The 15,721-nt window shown below is 34.1% G+C and overlaps 1 protein-coding gene across 3 annotated transcripts in view; it reads left to right on the top strand.

Annotated features, from left to right (window-relative positions):
• LOC145239780 (carnitine O-palmitoyltransferase 2, mitochondrial-like) overlaps positions 1–15,721 on the top strand; it is an 85,769-nt gene that overhangs the window by 19,382 nt on the left and 50,666 nt on the right. For 2 of the 3 annotated variants that reach the window (XM_080103254.1, XM_080103255.1), the window contains exons 2-4: positions 6,253–6,293; positions 10,497–10,684; positions 12,405–12,464. In XM_080103254.1, coding sequence (XP_079959380.1) covers positions 6,253–6,293; positions 10,497–10,684; positions 12,405–12,464 — 289 coding nt within the window. The remainder of the gene's footprint in view (positions 1–6,252; positions 6,294–10,496; positions 10,685–12,404; positions 12,465–15,721) is intronic. The other variant, XM_080103256.1, reaches the window with a different exon arrangement.

Raw genomic sequence — 15,721 nt, 5'->3', positions numbered from 1 at the left:
TGTAAAGCACACCAAAAACTACAAAAAAACTATTTTTTTTTTCTATGCAAATGGTGAGACAAGCCTTAAAGTAAAATAATACCGATTTTTCTTAATTTCCTCGTGTCTTTATTGAAAGATGAAAACAGAAAAAGAAATTGAAAAAAACCTTTTAGCCAATAAACACTCAAAAAAATGCCTCCTCTCTCAGGTGGCCAGAAAGTGGGTGCTCATTTTAAGTTAAATTTACATGGAAAAGTGATCTCCCACTTTTCGAAAAAGTAATTTCCTCATATTATGAAAACTATTTTTTTGCGACAGAAACGGTTTGCAGATTCGTTTTTAGCACACAGAGATCTACAAAAAAAAAAATATTTTGTTATATACGAATGTGAGGCGGGCTTTAATGTAAAATTTTACCTCTTCCCCATGTTAAGACTGGTGAATGTCACTGAAATTTATTAAGTAATACACTGGAAAAAAAAAAATGTCTTAATATCCAGAAACTTGTCTGCACCAAATTTGAATGTGATATTCGTTCTCAGCATACCAGAATCCTTTAATAGTCGTCATTTAAAAGGTAAGTGTTAAGATGGAAAGAAGGTACAAATTTACTTTTTCTATGTAACAAGTTAAGGTATAAAAATACCGTAAAAATTGAATTTGACTTGAAAATTCTATCTATAAAAATAACACAGACCGTAAACTAAACTGTATGAGTACTTTTTTTTAAAATTATTTTTTATTTATTTATTTTATTTATCTCCCCCCCCCCCCTTTATTTAAAAAAAAAATCGGTAAAAATAAAGTTGTTTTGGGAATAATGGCGAAACCCATTTCAATCTATATAATTTGGGTGAATATGATTCTACCCCACTTTAAGCAAACGTAACATAACAACTTTGTCAATTCGAATAACAAAAACATGCAACTAAATGTTTTGTGTCAAAAACTAGCACAAGTTGTTCTAGATTTAGTCCTACCCCCCACTTCTTCTTTTTGCCCTATTACAATGTTTTATCTGCAACAGGAAAGAAAGATAACAAGATACAGTGAAGTCATTCTAGATAGAAACAAAAAAAAAATGTATTTAAAAAAAAAAATGCTTAAATTTCACCAGAATCTTTGTTGATTCTCCTCAAATAATTTTAGAGTTCGGGATTATCTCCCCTTGATCTGACAAAAACAATAATAATAAAATTTATGCTTGTTTACATTTTCTTTTTTTTTTTTTTTTTTTAAACCTACGCATTTCAGGTGAAAACATTATTATGTACTTTTATAGTATAAATTCCAAAAATTACGAAAAATGATCCAGTAAAAAAATAAGTAGAAGTAAAAATAGAATTTATTGAATCATCAAGTTTTATCGTACGTTTTAATGTGGAAGAGTTGTGCAACCAATTCAGTATGACAAACTGACTTATCTACCTTAGCGTAAATTAAGGGTCTGGCATTTTTTAAACACAATATGTGAGAACGTAATTATGGATGATGTTTTTTTTGTTAAAAATACATTCCACTTTATACTAATTTTGACATGACACGTAAGAATATAATAATGTTTTCACCTGAAATGCATTGGTTTAGAAAAAAAAAAATCACCAATTTACACAAGTATAAAAGAATTGGTAAATTTGTAGATTAACACCCTTCGCTGAATCACTCCGCCCCCCCTCCCCTTCCATTAAGATGCTCCTTTTTTTCTTGTCTCTTTTTTTTTAAGACTCTTACATATAAACACCCTAAAAAATCGGCAGAAAGAAGAAAAAATAAATAAAATCTAAATTTAGAATTAAGAGTGAAAGATCAGTTTCGTACATAATGAAAATGAAATAATTCCAAGTCATTCTTGCTTTTTAAGGCAGTAAACCAATTAATAAAAAAAAATATTTACCTTTACTCCCAAATCCGAGTGGCAAGGTTGTAAAATCACATATAATCGCCTAAAAATGTTGAATTCTCTCTCTACTCCCACCCCTAAGAAAATATGCTCTCCATTAACTGTTACAGATGGAGGGTGGAGTTGCAGGTAGCAGAGGAGACGGTCGACTGTCCAGGCTTTCGAAGATCATGTCAAAGTAAAGTTGATCAGATCCTGGATCCAGGTGCCCCAGGCATGATGTCAAAGAAATCAAAATGGGGGATGTAGAATCCCCAGAAATTAGGTCAGTGAGGTTGACCGGCATTTCAGACAATGCATGGTGGAATATTCTGATCTCATCCGTGTCAATAGAGACAGTAGACAACGATGAGAGGAAGAGAGAGCAGCGACCATGGGCAGGACACACAGACACATTATCTCTCTGCTATTTTGCACACACACCCCACCTCGCAATCCCTCCACGCTGTCAAACGTAGTCACTGGAAAATAAACATTATTTTGAAATAATTTCATTACTGTTTGTATTATTTTAAAAGTGCAAGAGACTTATTTTATGTTTACGTCTATTGTGGAGGTACACCTAAGTTGTACGGATTTCAAACAAACCCTGATTAGCGATCTGGCTTGACATTTTTTGAATAACACAACATAACCCCAACAAGCTAATTATCCTTCACTGCACAGCTAAAAAAAAAAAAAAAGAAAGTACACACCAAACTCCTGCAGTAAAACCAATCGATGCAATGAAAGACATAGTGCAGATAGATCCAGACCAGTTTGATAAAATTGGCTCTGTGAGACTATCAATCAATAAAAGCACACAATCATAATCATACTTTGATGCACCTAGGAAAACCATGATTGCTTTAAAAGACTGCATAAAACAGGAACTTGAAAACATGATCAAGAAATGTTTAATATGCCAGGAAAATCTACCAGTACAAACAAAGGAAACTTCGCAGCCACATGACATCCCTAGCAGAGCATGGGAAGTTATTGACATTGATTTGTTTCACCGTAATTATTAAGAATACCTACAAATTGCTGATTATTACAGCAAATTTCCAATTATACGGAAAATGACTGGCCTGACTACAAGTAATATGATCATATCAGCAATGAAACAGATTTTCTCTGAACATAGTATTCCCACCAAAATTGTTAATGACAATGGACCACAATAATCCAGTGAAGCATTCAAAGAATCTGCTCGACAATGGCAATTTGAGCGCATAAGATCATCTCCAAAGTTCCCAAGATCAAATGGTTTTATTGAACGATAGTCAAAAAAAAACATAAACTAAGGCAAAACAAATAGGAAGAGAGTCTAACTTAGCAATGCTATGCCTATGAATAATACCAATCAACCACAAACTTCAAGCCCAGCTGAACTTTTAAATAATTGCATTATGGGATCGAACATAACACAAACATTCCAAACCCAAGACTTCCTAACTCTGATCATATCCATGAATAACTAGAACATAGACAGGATACGCAGAAAGTTTATCATGACAGAGCAGCTCATGATTTATGAGCACGTGTCCCTAGATAATACATATGTATGCTGGATAAATAATGAGGAAATAGAAACCAGCAATGGTTCTGAGTAAATATGCAGAACCAAGATCATATACCTTTCAATTATTAGATGGATCTTCAAAAAGATGAAACAAAATCCAAATTAGAGCAGATGAAACATCGGCTCATAAACAGGTTCATTTCAATGATCACCTCACATCAGCTCATCACAAACTGGGCAAAGAATATCTCACACCAATTAACCCCAAAACAACATATAACACAACAAGAAATGGCTGTGAAATATATAGGCTAGGGGTGGCTGGTTAATTTCAATGCCTCTAAAACCAAACTTCTGTCTTTCTGTAATCAAAGCTCTGGCATCAATTGAAATGAATGGTCTCATTTTTGGATGGTTCCATGTTTTGATAAGCTTCTGGGTCTGACCTATACTCCTGATCTGAAATGGAACACGTACATCAAATCCGTTGCCAAGGTGTCTGGAAAAATGGTGGGATCATTTTACCGCTTGAGTAGATATCTTACAGCTGATGCAGTTCTTTACCTGTATAAGAGCTAAGTAAGTACGTCCTAGGATGGAGTATTGTTGCCACACCTGGACAGGAGTGCTTCTAGCACTTCATCCTGCCTTGACAGAATTCAAAATAGACTTCGTAACCTAGTACGGGATGCCCTTTTCTCTTTTCTGCTGAAGAAATGTTGCGAGCCTGTCTCTGCTCTATCATTATTTTCATGACAAGTGCCCATCTGTTCTGAGCTTCAATCTTTGGTCCCCCCTTGCCAAACTTTCATGAAAAACACTCGTATACCTGAAACCACTATCAATAATTTCCCCCACTCTTTATCTGTGCCTAAACCTAAATGTAGATTCCATGAACAAAGCTTCATTCTTAGAACTGCATGCCTGTGGAATTCTCTTTCGTTTCTCTGCTTTCCAGCTGACTACAATATCTTCAAGCCCAATGTAAATAAGTTCTTGATGAGTTGTCCCCGTAAGTAATCCAATTTATCAAATTTACACTACTAACAATTACTAAAATATTGTCTCATTGACTACTGTACACTCATTAACCTTTATCCTTGAGTTGTCTCCGGGCCTTGATAAGTGGTAACTTCTTTGTAAAAAAAAAAAAAGAAAAATCTGGTAAGGGGGCTGGTAGTAATATGGAACTATTTTCATACACACTATAAATGTAACTTGGCATAGGTCTGACATAAACCGTCTTGTACGCTGAAGACATGGGTTAAAACAACAAGTGCATCTCTGATGTATATATCGTAAATAAAACATTTAATCACATAACGGTGCCTCTGTTAGAATTTATCATACTTCGATAAAACATTATCGCAAACAGTAGTTCTAATAATACGAATTATCAATTCTCATTGCAAAAATTCAGAAGCATAATTTTCTTTTTTCTTGCTATTTCTAAGGCATTGATATGTAACGACACGACTAATATAGACTTTCATTTATTTTTTAGTTTTCCATTGACAATGTGGGGAAAAAAGATAAAGATTTTCTGTGGAAGTCCAGAATTCACCCTAATTAAAAAAAAAAAAAAAAAGACAATACTGCTGAAAAATCTTTATGATGTACATACTTATCATGAAATGAAAATGGCATATTCCAAAAATCACGTAAATTTATCAAATAGATTTTTTTAACTAAAAAAATAAAATTTTATGAGGAAGCAAGATATTGTTTTGATCTGCCATGTTGTTTTAAAGGGAGGCAATTCAATTCGAACTACTGAGATCAAAATCAGCCTTGTAATGTATAACAAGTTACTATTAAAATCGCTAAAACCCATAAAAAAAATGATTTTCTATAAAAAAAACTAGTGGACCAATTTATATGATTTTTAAAAATATTTTATATGATTTTTTTTTAATGACATTTTTCGTTCTGTGACATAAAGATTTTTCTCTACTTTTAATTTTTTTTTTATAAGGTTGAATTCTGAACAACAGCCAAATTTTCAATAAACTTTCCTGAAATTACTTACACGAGAAATCAAGAAATTATTGAAAGCTTCACAAATATATTAAACCTTGGTTTTTAAAGATGGTAAATACAGAATTAAAATTGTACGTTAAAATGCGGAAGTTTAATATCATTGGTCAATAAATATATGCAAAAAACTTTAAAAGTTCACAATTTTTATGAAGTTTATAAAATTAGCATTTTTTTTTTAATCTACAAAAAATAAAACATTAAATTCAACCCTATAAATGAAGAATTGTATTGCCTACATAGTGTCTACACGGGTTAGTTTTGTGATTACTGATGAGGAGACATCTGTCGAGTGTACCATACAATGCATAGGTGCTGTAGTAAATACAGTTTGAACTTTTTAAAATTTTGCAATAGTATCATCGAATTTTAAGATTATATTTATTTATATATAATTATATTTTTATATATTTTTTATTCTGCCTGAATGGATCAGGGGAGATTGAAAATGATATCATGATGACTGAAATCATTGTGAACGTAATTGTACACAGAAATAATTAAAATATTAACTAATGAGTTATTTAAGATGTTGGATTTGACTCCAGGGTTCAAATTGTTCGCCCGACAGTACATTATATAAGCTATACTGATGATTGTTAGTGAACGTGAAACATGTGTCTGTAGATGATAATCCACAAGTCATAAAAAGTGCATGTATTAGTACGTTGGGTGATGTACTATTTTTAGGGAATGAAGTGTATATGAGTCATGATATACAAACGCAAATATGTATTGAGGGAGTGGGTGGCATTGGGTGGTGTTTTAGTCAAATCAATTTGATTATCAGTAAGATTATAGCATTTTATTTTTTTCTTTTCTTTTTCAGACTGGTTTGTATCAATGGTGTCCAAGCAGAACTGCCTCCAGGTAAGTTAATAAATTGTGACAAATATCCTAACGATTTTATTTATTTTTTAACTTTTTTTTTTTTTTTACAAGGAAGTCACCACTTATAAAGGCCTGGCGGCTACTCGAGAATAAGGGTTAAGGAATGCAAGGTGGTCAGTGAGACAGTAATTCAGTTATCATTTTTGGTGGAAATTGGGCAGAATTGGACTATTTAAGGAGACAGGATAGTAAGAACTTGTTCACATTGGACTTGAAGATGACCATGTTGTAATCAGCTGGGAAGCGGGTCAGTGGAATAGTTCTAGGATAGAAGCTTTGTTCATGGAATTTGCATTTAGTTTTAGGCACTTATAGAGAGTAGGGAAACGTGATGGTAGTGGCTGTAGCTTGACGAGTGCTTTTTGTGAATGTTTGGCAACGGATGGGGGGGGGGCACCATTGAATGACGCTCAGATAGGCACTTGCCATGAAAGTAACGGTAGAGCAGAGGCATGCTCACAAGTCTATGGTGGAGGTACATTCACAGACTGCTCCATTGTATATATCTAAAAATAAATGACAATATGATATATAATAAAATTATAATTTTATATATATGTATTAAAGGGCAATTGTCTGTGTGTGTGCATATATCCAGCTAACAGTAAAAAACTACAAAACAAACACCCACAAAGTTAGTATATTCTTGATTGGCAATGTCCGGGATGAATAATACTTAAAATTAAGAAAAAATATTCATTTCTGGAGGTCAAGTCAACCAGGTTTTGTCGGGTGGGAGTGGAGGCTCGGTTTTTCAATATTATTATGTGCTAATTTGGAAAGAAAATCCAACTCGTTAGTCACAATCTATTATAAAAGAGAGTTGTGTGTGTGTGTGTGTTTAGCTAGATGGGAATGGGCAGAGGAGAATGGGGATATAAAAATATATAAATATATATAATATAGATATAAAAATAGACAAACAAGTAGAGATAGAAATTTTAATTAAAATAGGTTATTTTTGCCCTGAGCAATGCTGGGTATATAATAAGATTATATTTTTTATATAATATATATATATATATATATAATATTATATATGCATTTATATAATATTATATATATAAAATTAAAATATAGATAAATAGATTCATAGTCTAGAATAATGTTCCAAAGTTTTTTTGTTCTTTATTTTTAGTTTATCTCATCTCCATCGTCTTTCAGGATGCTTCACCGTCGAGTCTACACGACTTCTCCAGTTCTTTCGATCTCGCATGACAGGTTGTAAGTCCCAAGCACTTTCCAATCCTGTGTCCTGTAGCAGGTGGTCAATGTAAGTCATACTTCTACCACAGTTTGGGTGTCCATCTGTTGGTATCCAGCAAACTAGCTTGCTGGCTTTCTCATCATGCAGTGACCGGCTACTCTCATCCTTCTCTGCTGTACTTTCAGTGATACTGGTGGTAGGTCACCATAAAGCTGTTGGTTTGCTGTGTGGCTCCTCCATGATGTATTGAGGACCATCCTGAGCGTCCGTGTGTAACAACCATCCAGTATCTTCTTCAGCGTATTTGTAAGAATCTCTGCCTCAGCATCATAGAGAAGGACTGTTTTTTTATTGTAGCACCAAAGAGTCTTACTTTCAACTTTTCTGAGAGAATGGATGACCATATTTTCCTGAACTTGTGACATGTACTCCATATCAGTGCTTTTTTCACTTCAAAATCTTTTTCAGCGCTCTCAAACCATGCTCCAAGGTACTTGAAGTTTTCAACAACCTTGAGCAGAGTCCCATCAAGTGCTTTCACTGCAATTGAGTCAACGTGATTGAAGTTTAAACTTTCAAATTTATTTCATAACCATGTGAAAAATTGAGGATACGTGGTTGTCTTTTTTGCTGTTGAGATGTTGTATAGGTCAGATCAGCTCTAGAAATCCACCTTCCCATGCTTTACCTTCTCTTTGAGTAATTGTTAGTTTATTACTAATTGCCTGATTGCCGTACTGGTCAATGCAGGCGATAAATATATAAGCAGTACAGAGAAGTGATTCTTGTCTTGCTTCCTCCACAAAAATTTCTAGCTATATTTCTGCTGTGCTCAAAAGCACGACAACTCTGATGCATAAAAATATGATACTAGCAAAGATACCCATGCTTTGTGCAAGACTTGCAGTAAGTGGATGCTTTAAGAGCAAATATTGCTTAAGGTGTTTAAATTTTTTTAACAACCTCCTTCAATTTTATATGACACATTCAATACATAAAACTTACCACAGTCAAGATCATATCATTTTCTAGAACTTTTTATTAAAGAAAGTAGACTACATTTCTGCTGCTTTGATTTGGAGACAGAATATAGAGTTTTTCTGAACTTTCTGTCTGGCTGCTGAAGACATAGAATATACCATGACTGAAGCATTCTAATGTCAGGTCTATGCCAATGGTTTTAAATGTTTAACCTTAACTTTTATTGATGCGCATTGCAAAATACATCTTCACAGGAAACTGGAGCCTCCTGAATTTAAATAGGAGTTATAAGATGGAATTAAGGGGATCCTTGACAGTAGAACCATTTCGGGACCACAAGAAACAGTGGCCTGCATCACATTGATGTGCAATCTGATGAGAACACATCTGGTTCCGTTAGTTGTTTTTGGCGATTTCAAGGATTGAAGAATCATTATTAGGGGTCCGATTTTGAGATTTAAAATGTGAGTAGGCTTTCTAGTTAGTTTCAAAGAGTTTAAAAACTCCACAGGGTAGTGAACAGTTTCACCTTCATTAGTAGCTGAACTTGTATTTATTTGAGTCTCCTGGAAATTAATCCATTATTCAATTGTTAAAGTGATTCACATTGCTGTTTAGTGGTGAAACAATAGCCCTCTCAGCAAGCCACTCCGGTAATTTTCCATTGTTTTGCAGGTACAAGTAAACTTTGTCTTTCAGTTGCTTCAGATTACCAACACATTTACCAAGCTCGGTCAGAATCTTAGTTGTGTCAGGTGAAGTGATTGGAAATTGGTTATTACTAATTTGGAAAAACAATTATGAGAAGTTGACTGCGGCTGTGTTTCCAGAGATATGGGCTCTCATATTAGTTGTCGGTTTCTTCACTATAACGTACCTCTAGAGAATAGGACTGCTTCAAAGTTGCATTGACAATGTTTGCCCTTATGCCATTTTTAATCACTGGGAGGATTTGACAGAAATCACTGCAAAATAAGGTTGGAATGGGCTTCTTGTTTCCTATGATGTCTTGCAGTATTCAGTCAATTGCTTCATAAGTATTCTTGTGTGTTATTGGGGCTTCATCTACAATGATTGCTGATGTATCTCAAATGACATTTGCCAAAGCTGGCTGATTCCTTCAATGAGTATCCAAGGGTACTATAAAAGTGCTGTGAAGTGTGTGGCCAGCACAATCTTTACCATGGATCTAATCTTTGCAAAGATCAAATTGATTACAAAAGTCTTGGCCGTGCCACCTGGAGCATCAAGAAACATACTCAGGGAGCTACTATTTTTGTTCAAGTCATCTTGTGCTTCCAACATCGCCATGAAAGAACTGTAAACTTCTCTTTGATCATCTGTCAATTTTTCTCGCAAATTTTCTGCTTGAAGGGAAAATTCTTCAATATTGTAATTTACTTCACATTGATACTCTCTTGCAAGTCTTTCATTTCCTCTTTGCTTCTGCGCAGGCAATTGATAACTTGCCAGTAGTTGATCACCTATAAGGAGAACTTTTTCTTCAGTTAGGCAAAGAGTTTTGGAGTGTTAACTTCTTGCCAGTTTCTGTGAAGAATGTCTTTGGAGATTATATTACAAAAAGTTTCCAAAGTTCAAAAGAATTTCTTGGTTTGTAGGACATTAAAATTATCACAAAGAGGCTTTGCAAATTCGAAGGTGATTAAGTGACACTTGCCTCTCCCAATGCTTGGTGCAAGTGTTGGTCAGAATATACAAATTGAAGTCCATGCATGAAGATGTATTTAGACAGTAACAAGATCCAATCAGCGAAGTTGGTTGGCAAAATCCATAAATCCATTGGTAGTATATACATTTGTAGACTTGAAATATTCACATTGTACAGATCTATGGTTCTTTGAGAGATTAGGATGAAGTTTTTGCTGTAAAGATCTTGCAGTGTAGAGGATTTAAATACTAAAATTGATGTCAATATTGCGATTATTTATATTACTGTTTTTTTTTTTTTTTTTTTTTTTTTTTTTTTCCAACAGTTTTGACTACATAAAGCGAAGCAAAGTTCCAACATATCATTTTCAGAAGAGCTTACCTCGTCTTCCAGTTCCGAAACTGGAGGATACATGTCGGCGTTACCTTCTTTCTCAAAAAGCTTTACTCGATGAATGCGAATTTCGATCAACAGAGGCAGCAGTTAAATTATTCCAAGAAAAAGAAGGACCCGGTCAGTAATAGTTTCCGACTTAATATCTTGTCTAAAATTGGGAAGCAACTTTATATTTTATTTTATGTATTTTCATTTTATATGATTCTTTTTGTTTGGTTGCAATTCCTCCTGAACAGGGCACACTGCTAATGAGACGTAAGCTGCTACCGTTTATTAGGGACATCTTAAGTGGGACATTGCTTATCATAAGTTTTAATCCTTTAAAGAGCAGCAAAAAAAAAACAAATTAACAATTTTTTTCTATGTATAATGAGTCTCTGTTTATCAATGTTATACATTGGAATCCTATACCAGTAAGTAAAGATTATGTTAACTAGTATGAATTTTGGCGAGGGTCACATTAGTGCATGTTAGAGTAACCTGGCAGCAATAAACCCACCTACACCTGACGTGATTGAAGTGGGAGAGGGTGTCACAGGTTACCTCCATAGACATAATGCTAGAAATACAATTGTTGAATGATATTACATAGAAATGATGTCACATGTTCAGGGGAAAGAATGGTGTTTCTAGTAAGTTTAAGTCGAGAAGCAGGACAGACAAGATGTGCCTGACGATGTAGCAATCTAAGTAAATATTGTCTTGAGACTCTGCCTGTGCATCAGCATTTTTAAAACTAAATTAAAAAAGAAAAAAAGTTTAGAAGTAATCAAAATTAGATTAGTCTCTTCTCTTATAAACAATCTCTCTCAAGTAAGTTACCCGGGATTAAATAAGGATCAATAAATGTTCCATCCATCCATAATTTTATTGTCATTAAAATCTGTGGAATTGGCCATTTTTTAATCAAATTGATTGTCTGCACTAATTAGACCCTCCCCCTGCAGTGTATCACGAGTTAGTTTCACGTGCCTCTCTGCAGTCCACAATATATTGTAGTCTACATTGCACTGTGGAGAATCTACTGTTGATTTTATAAAAATTATCTATAAATAATGCCTACATTGAAAGTTTAAAGTTCAAAAGTCAAGTATCATGGTTCAATTGTGTTCTATAAAGAAGCATTAATTTCAAATGCACCCTTGTCTTGTAAAAGAATCTACAGTCGATTTCATTGGCTCCTTTCTACTTGTGTGGTGATAAAACATCTCAAATACACATGTGATGTTAGATTTTGGTCAAAATCGGATTTTCTTCTTTAATCGGATTTTTTCAATTATCAATTTTCAATACTTATCAGATGCATTCTGATATAAAACCTATGTAAGAACACTCCCAGACACATCAAGTACTTTTGTGTGAAATAAAAAAGATAAATTGGTCCAGTTGTTTCAGAGTCCATAGAGAACAAACTTACACATGCACACTTCCTTTTATATAATTGCAGTGATAGTGATAAAAATAATTTATTTAAAAAATTAAACTATGTATAAAAATACTTATTTCACAATATAATTCTTATAACTATTTTGATATAAGTCACTAAAAGACTTCTTTTTATCAAGTATACTACTGATTCCAGATGCTTTTTAACATGTCATCATCATCTAGGAAATAAGCTGATGATACTAGAACTCATTTAAAAAGGTGTTTTTTCTTCAGATTTAATACACAATACTAAACTCATTTTTAACTCCAGTACATTCAGCAAGTCATAATCTTCAAGAAAATACAGAATTTCGTATCGCCTTTTCAAAATAATTAATCTTTGTTTTTGTCAGCTTGAGGTGAAAGATATTTTTTTTAATATGTATAAAATTTTATTTTCATCTTGCAGCTTTACACAGTAAACTCGTCGAACAAGATAATAAAAACAAGCACACAAATTATGTGTCGGGTAAGTAAACATAATTTCTTTTGGACATATTTTTTCTTTTTTAAATTAAACCTTTTTTTTATTAATGGCAAAGCTATTGAGGGTGTCAAAGTTTTGTGACCTTAATGATACCATTCGAACACAGGGTGGCGCAGGTGCTAGTGTGATTTTAAGAATTAGAAGTGGATGGAGTAAGCTTTGCTTTTACTAATCAGCAAAGCATTACCACTGTCGACCAAAGGAAGAGTCTATCAGGCATGTGTATGCAATATGATGATGTATGGAAGTAAAACCTGGCCAGTGAAATTGAGGACATGTGTTGCACGGAGAGAAATTATGTGAGAATGACATCTTGGATACGTAACATGAGTCTTAAAGACAGGCTCAGATCTGATGGACCTTGAGAGAGGATTAAATCTGGATAATATAGGGAGATTCTTGAAGAATCAGAGTCTAAACTCTTATGGCTCTGTTGAAAAAAACTGGATGAAAGTTTTGGGTTCGTAGGTGTAGAACAGTTGAGGTAGCAGGGTCAGCTCACAGGGAAAGGCTAAAGAATTGTTCAGAATTGTTATGTATCTATGCCAGTAAGTAGTAATTATGTTAACTAGTATGAATTTTGGCAGGAGTTACATTAGTACATCAGCATAACCTGGCAGAAAGTGGAAATAGACTCAGCTGCAGGTGGCAAGATTTAAGCGGAGGAGGGGTGTGCAAAGGTTAGCTACCTAGACAAAAGCAGCCTGAAAATACAGGGGAACGAAAGGCCATCACGTGTTTGAGGAAGAACAGTTTTCTTAGTCAGTTGATCGTTGTGAACAGAACAGATGAGGTGCCCGACAATATAGAACTAAGTGAATATTGCCTCGAGACTCTGCCTGTGCGTCGCCATCATTAAGACTAAGTTTGGAAAATAAGTTTAGAAGTAATTAATTAATTATATATTGATCTCTTCTCGAAATTATTAAACTATCTCTCTCTACATAAAACTTTGGAAACCTCAACAAGTCTATAGAAATGACGTCACATGCTTGGGGTATAGAACAGAATTTCAACTCAGTTGGAACCAGGAAGCGAGAGAAGTAAGATATGTCTAAAAATGTAGAGAGGATTTTAATGAATATTGCCTCAAAACTTTGTCCATATGTCAACCATCTTAAGATTAAGAAAATTAATTCATGTGGTCTTTCCCCCATAGAGTAAACTCTTTAAATAAAACCTTTGAAACAAGTCTCCATTGTGTTTCTATGCATGAGCAGTTTCCTCTCAAGTTAAAAAGAAAATCAACAACCGGGGGAGGGGGTGGAGATCATGGCCCATAGATGGAAAAATGACAATCAAATGAATGGAAGATCAGCAACCTTGCATGCATGTATAAAAGAGACTGTTTGCCTTATTTGGTTACTTGATTGCTCACTGGCGAAAACATGCACATGCAACTATGCCCATTTACATACAAAACAATGTGTGAACTATTTAGCATAAAATTTTACAATAAATAGTTTATGGATGTTAAACCGAATACGATGGTGCGCGTGGAACTGCTGAAGACTGGTAAAGCATAAATGGGTTGAATTTTGATGTTTAAAGTGATTTTAGGTTTGAAGCGCAATATTGGCAGGAGTTACTTCCCTTCATCTATTATCAATTTCTTTTTTTTTTTTCTTTTAATTTTCTTATTTTGTTCTACCAAATGCCAGACATCAATCTGCTATCTCAAACATTCCAACCATGAGATTATTTTAAGATTCTAACAGTCTCTTTAAGTGCAATTATTTGTATCTTTCTTGCACATGGTTTACCGGGTATATTTGCTAAGTAGTTTTTGAAATTCTTTTTCATAGATCAGGTTGCTCCTCTAATTACTAAAATGATGGAGATCTTCCTAAGATTTCAGTTTCTCTTTTCCCTTTCTGTTCTGTTTTACTCAGCATTGTTGGAGACACTAATTTCTACTCGGGTTGCTATTTTTTCCTTGTCCCATATCACTGTCAAGTTTAAGAGCCCTATTTTCTAGGTATGTAGCTGTAGAAATTGCATAGTCATAGTGGTTAGTGCATAATTTATTTCCAACAATTTTTTGGTACATGTTCCTAGGACTTGTTGCTGCATTCAATATTTCTTGTCTGTTTTGTGTTCAGCATATAACCGCCTATACAAAAGTGACACAAAATTATTTCTTGTCAATTCAACTTTATATACTTTGGATATGATGAGTTTTTTGAGGATTTAATATCATTATTGTTTGAATTTACAGTGCATATTTAAAATTTCACTTAAAAAAAAAAATACGGAAAAATTTTTATGGTGTATATACTTGCCATGGAACAAGGATGTCATATTCCAAAAGTCCTGTAAATTTATCAAGTAGTTTTTTTTTCTTTTTATTCAAAATCAAATTTTCCGATTTTTAGCAATTAAGTATTTTTGGCAACTATTGATGATCACTTAATTATAGAAAAATAGATAAATCTTGTTAATCAAATAGAGTTGTCCGCCCTTGAATTTAAATGTATCCTAAGCAAATATGGCGACTGGCAGTTGGACAGTCAAACACAGGTCATGGTTTGTATCAGATCGATAGAGCTTTGGGAGATTGATATGAATTGAAAAACTGACAAATATATAGCCTTGACAGAAAACTAAGATGTGGACGTTAGCATGTAGAGGATCACTGGTGTCACACACACACACGTTCACACACACACACACACACACACGTTCACACACACACACACACACACACACACACGTTCACACATACCCAACGTGCAACTATTTATAGGATGTGTAGATCTGTGTTTGCTTTTGTTTCTCTTGTTTTATTTCATATGATATAATTGTGAACCTGTGTCCCTCTCCCCTCAGCAGTCGCCAATGTGAGAGATGATGGCACAGCTAGAACGAGAAGAGAAGATGAAGACCACTGGAAACATGTTGTCGTGTAGGGGACTACATGGTTTTATCACAGTTGTTTGTACTTTTAATCAAACCTTGGTGATCCTTTTCAAACAAAGCCAATAAGATCGATTTGGGTATCGAAGCAGCAATCCTATTACAAGATAGCGGGCTGATATCTTCTCTTGCCCAAACTCTACAAATTGCTTTGTAATACATTGCATTTTTCTTGTCTTTTTTTTTTTTTTTTTTTTTTTCTGGAAATCCCCCCCCCCCCCCCCCAGACAGCGCATGAAGCCACCTGATGTAAGGAGCTAAAAGCAAAACAAAACAAAAATATTACTTCAAGGTTAAAAACTAGCCAACAATAAGCGCTTGAT

Source organism: Euprymna scolopes, chromosome 19 (assembly GCF_053919585.1).
Source record: "Euprymna scolopes isolate OS-2025 chromosome 19, ASM5391958v1, whole genome shotgun sequence".
Classification (NCBI taxonomy): Eukaryota; Metazoa; Mollusca; class Cephalopoda; order Sepiida; family Sepiolidae; genus Euprymna; species Euprymna scolopes.
Note: the sequence above shows the minus strand (reverse complement) of the source record. Positions and strands in the feature narration are given on the sequence as shown.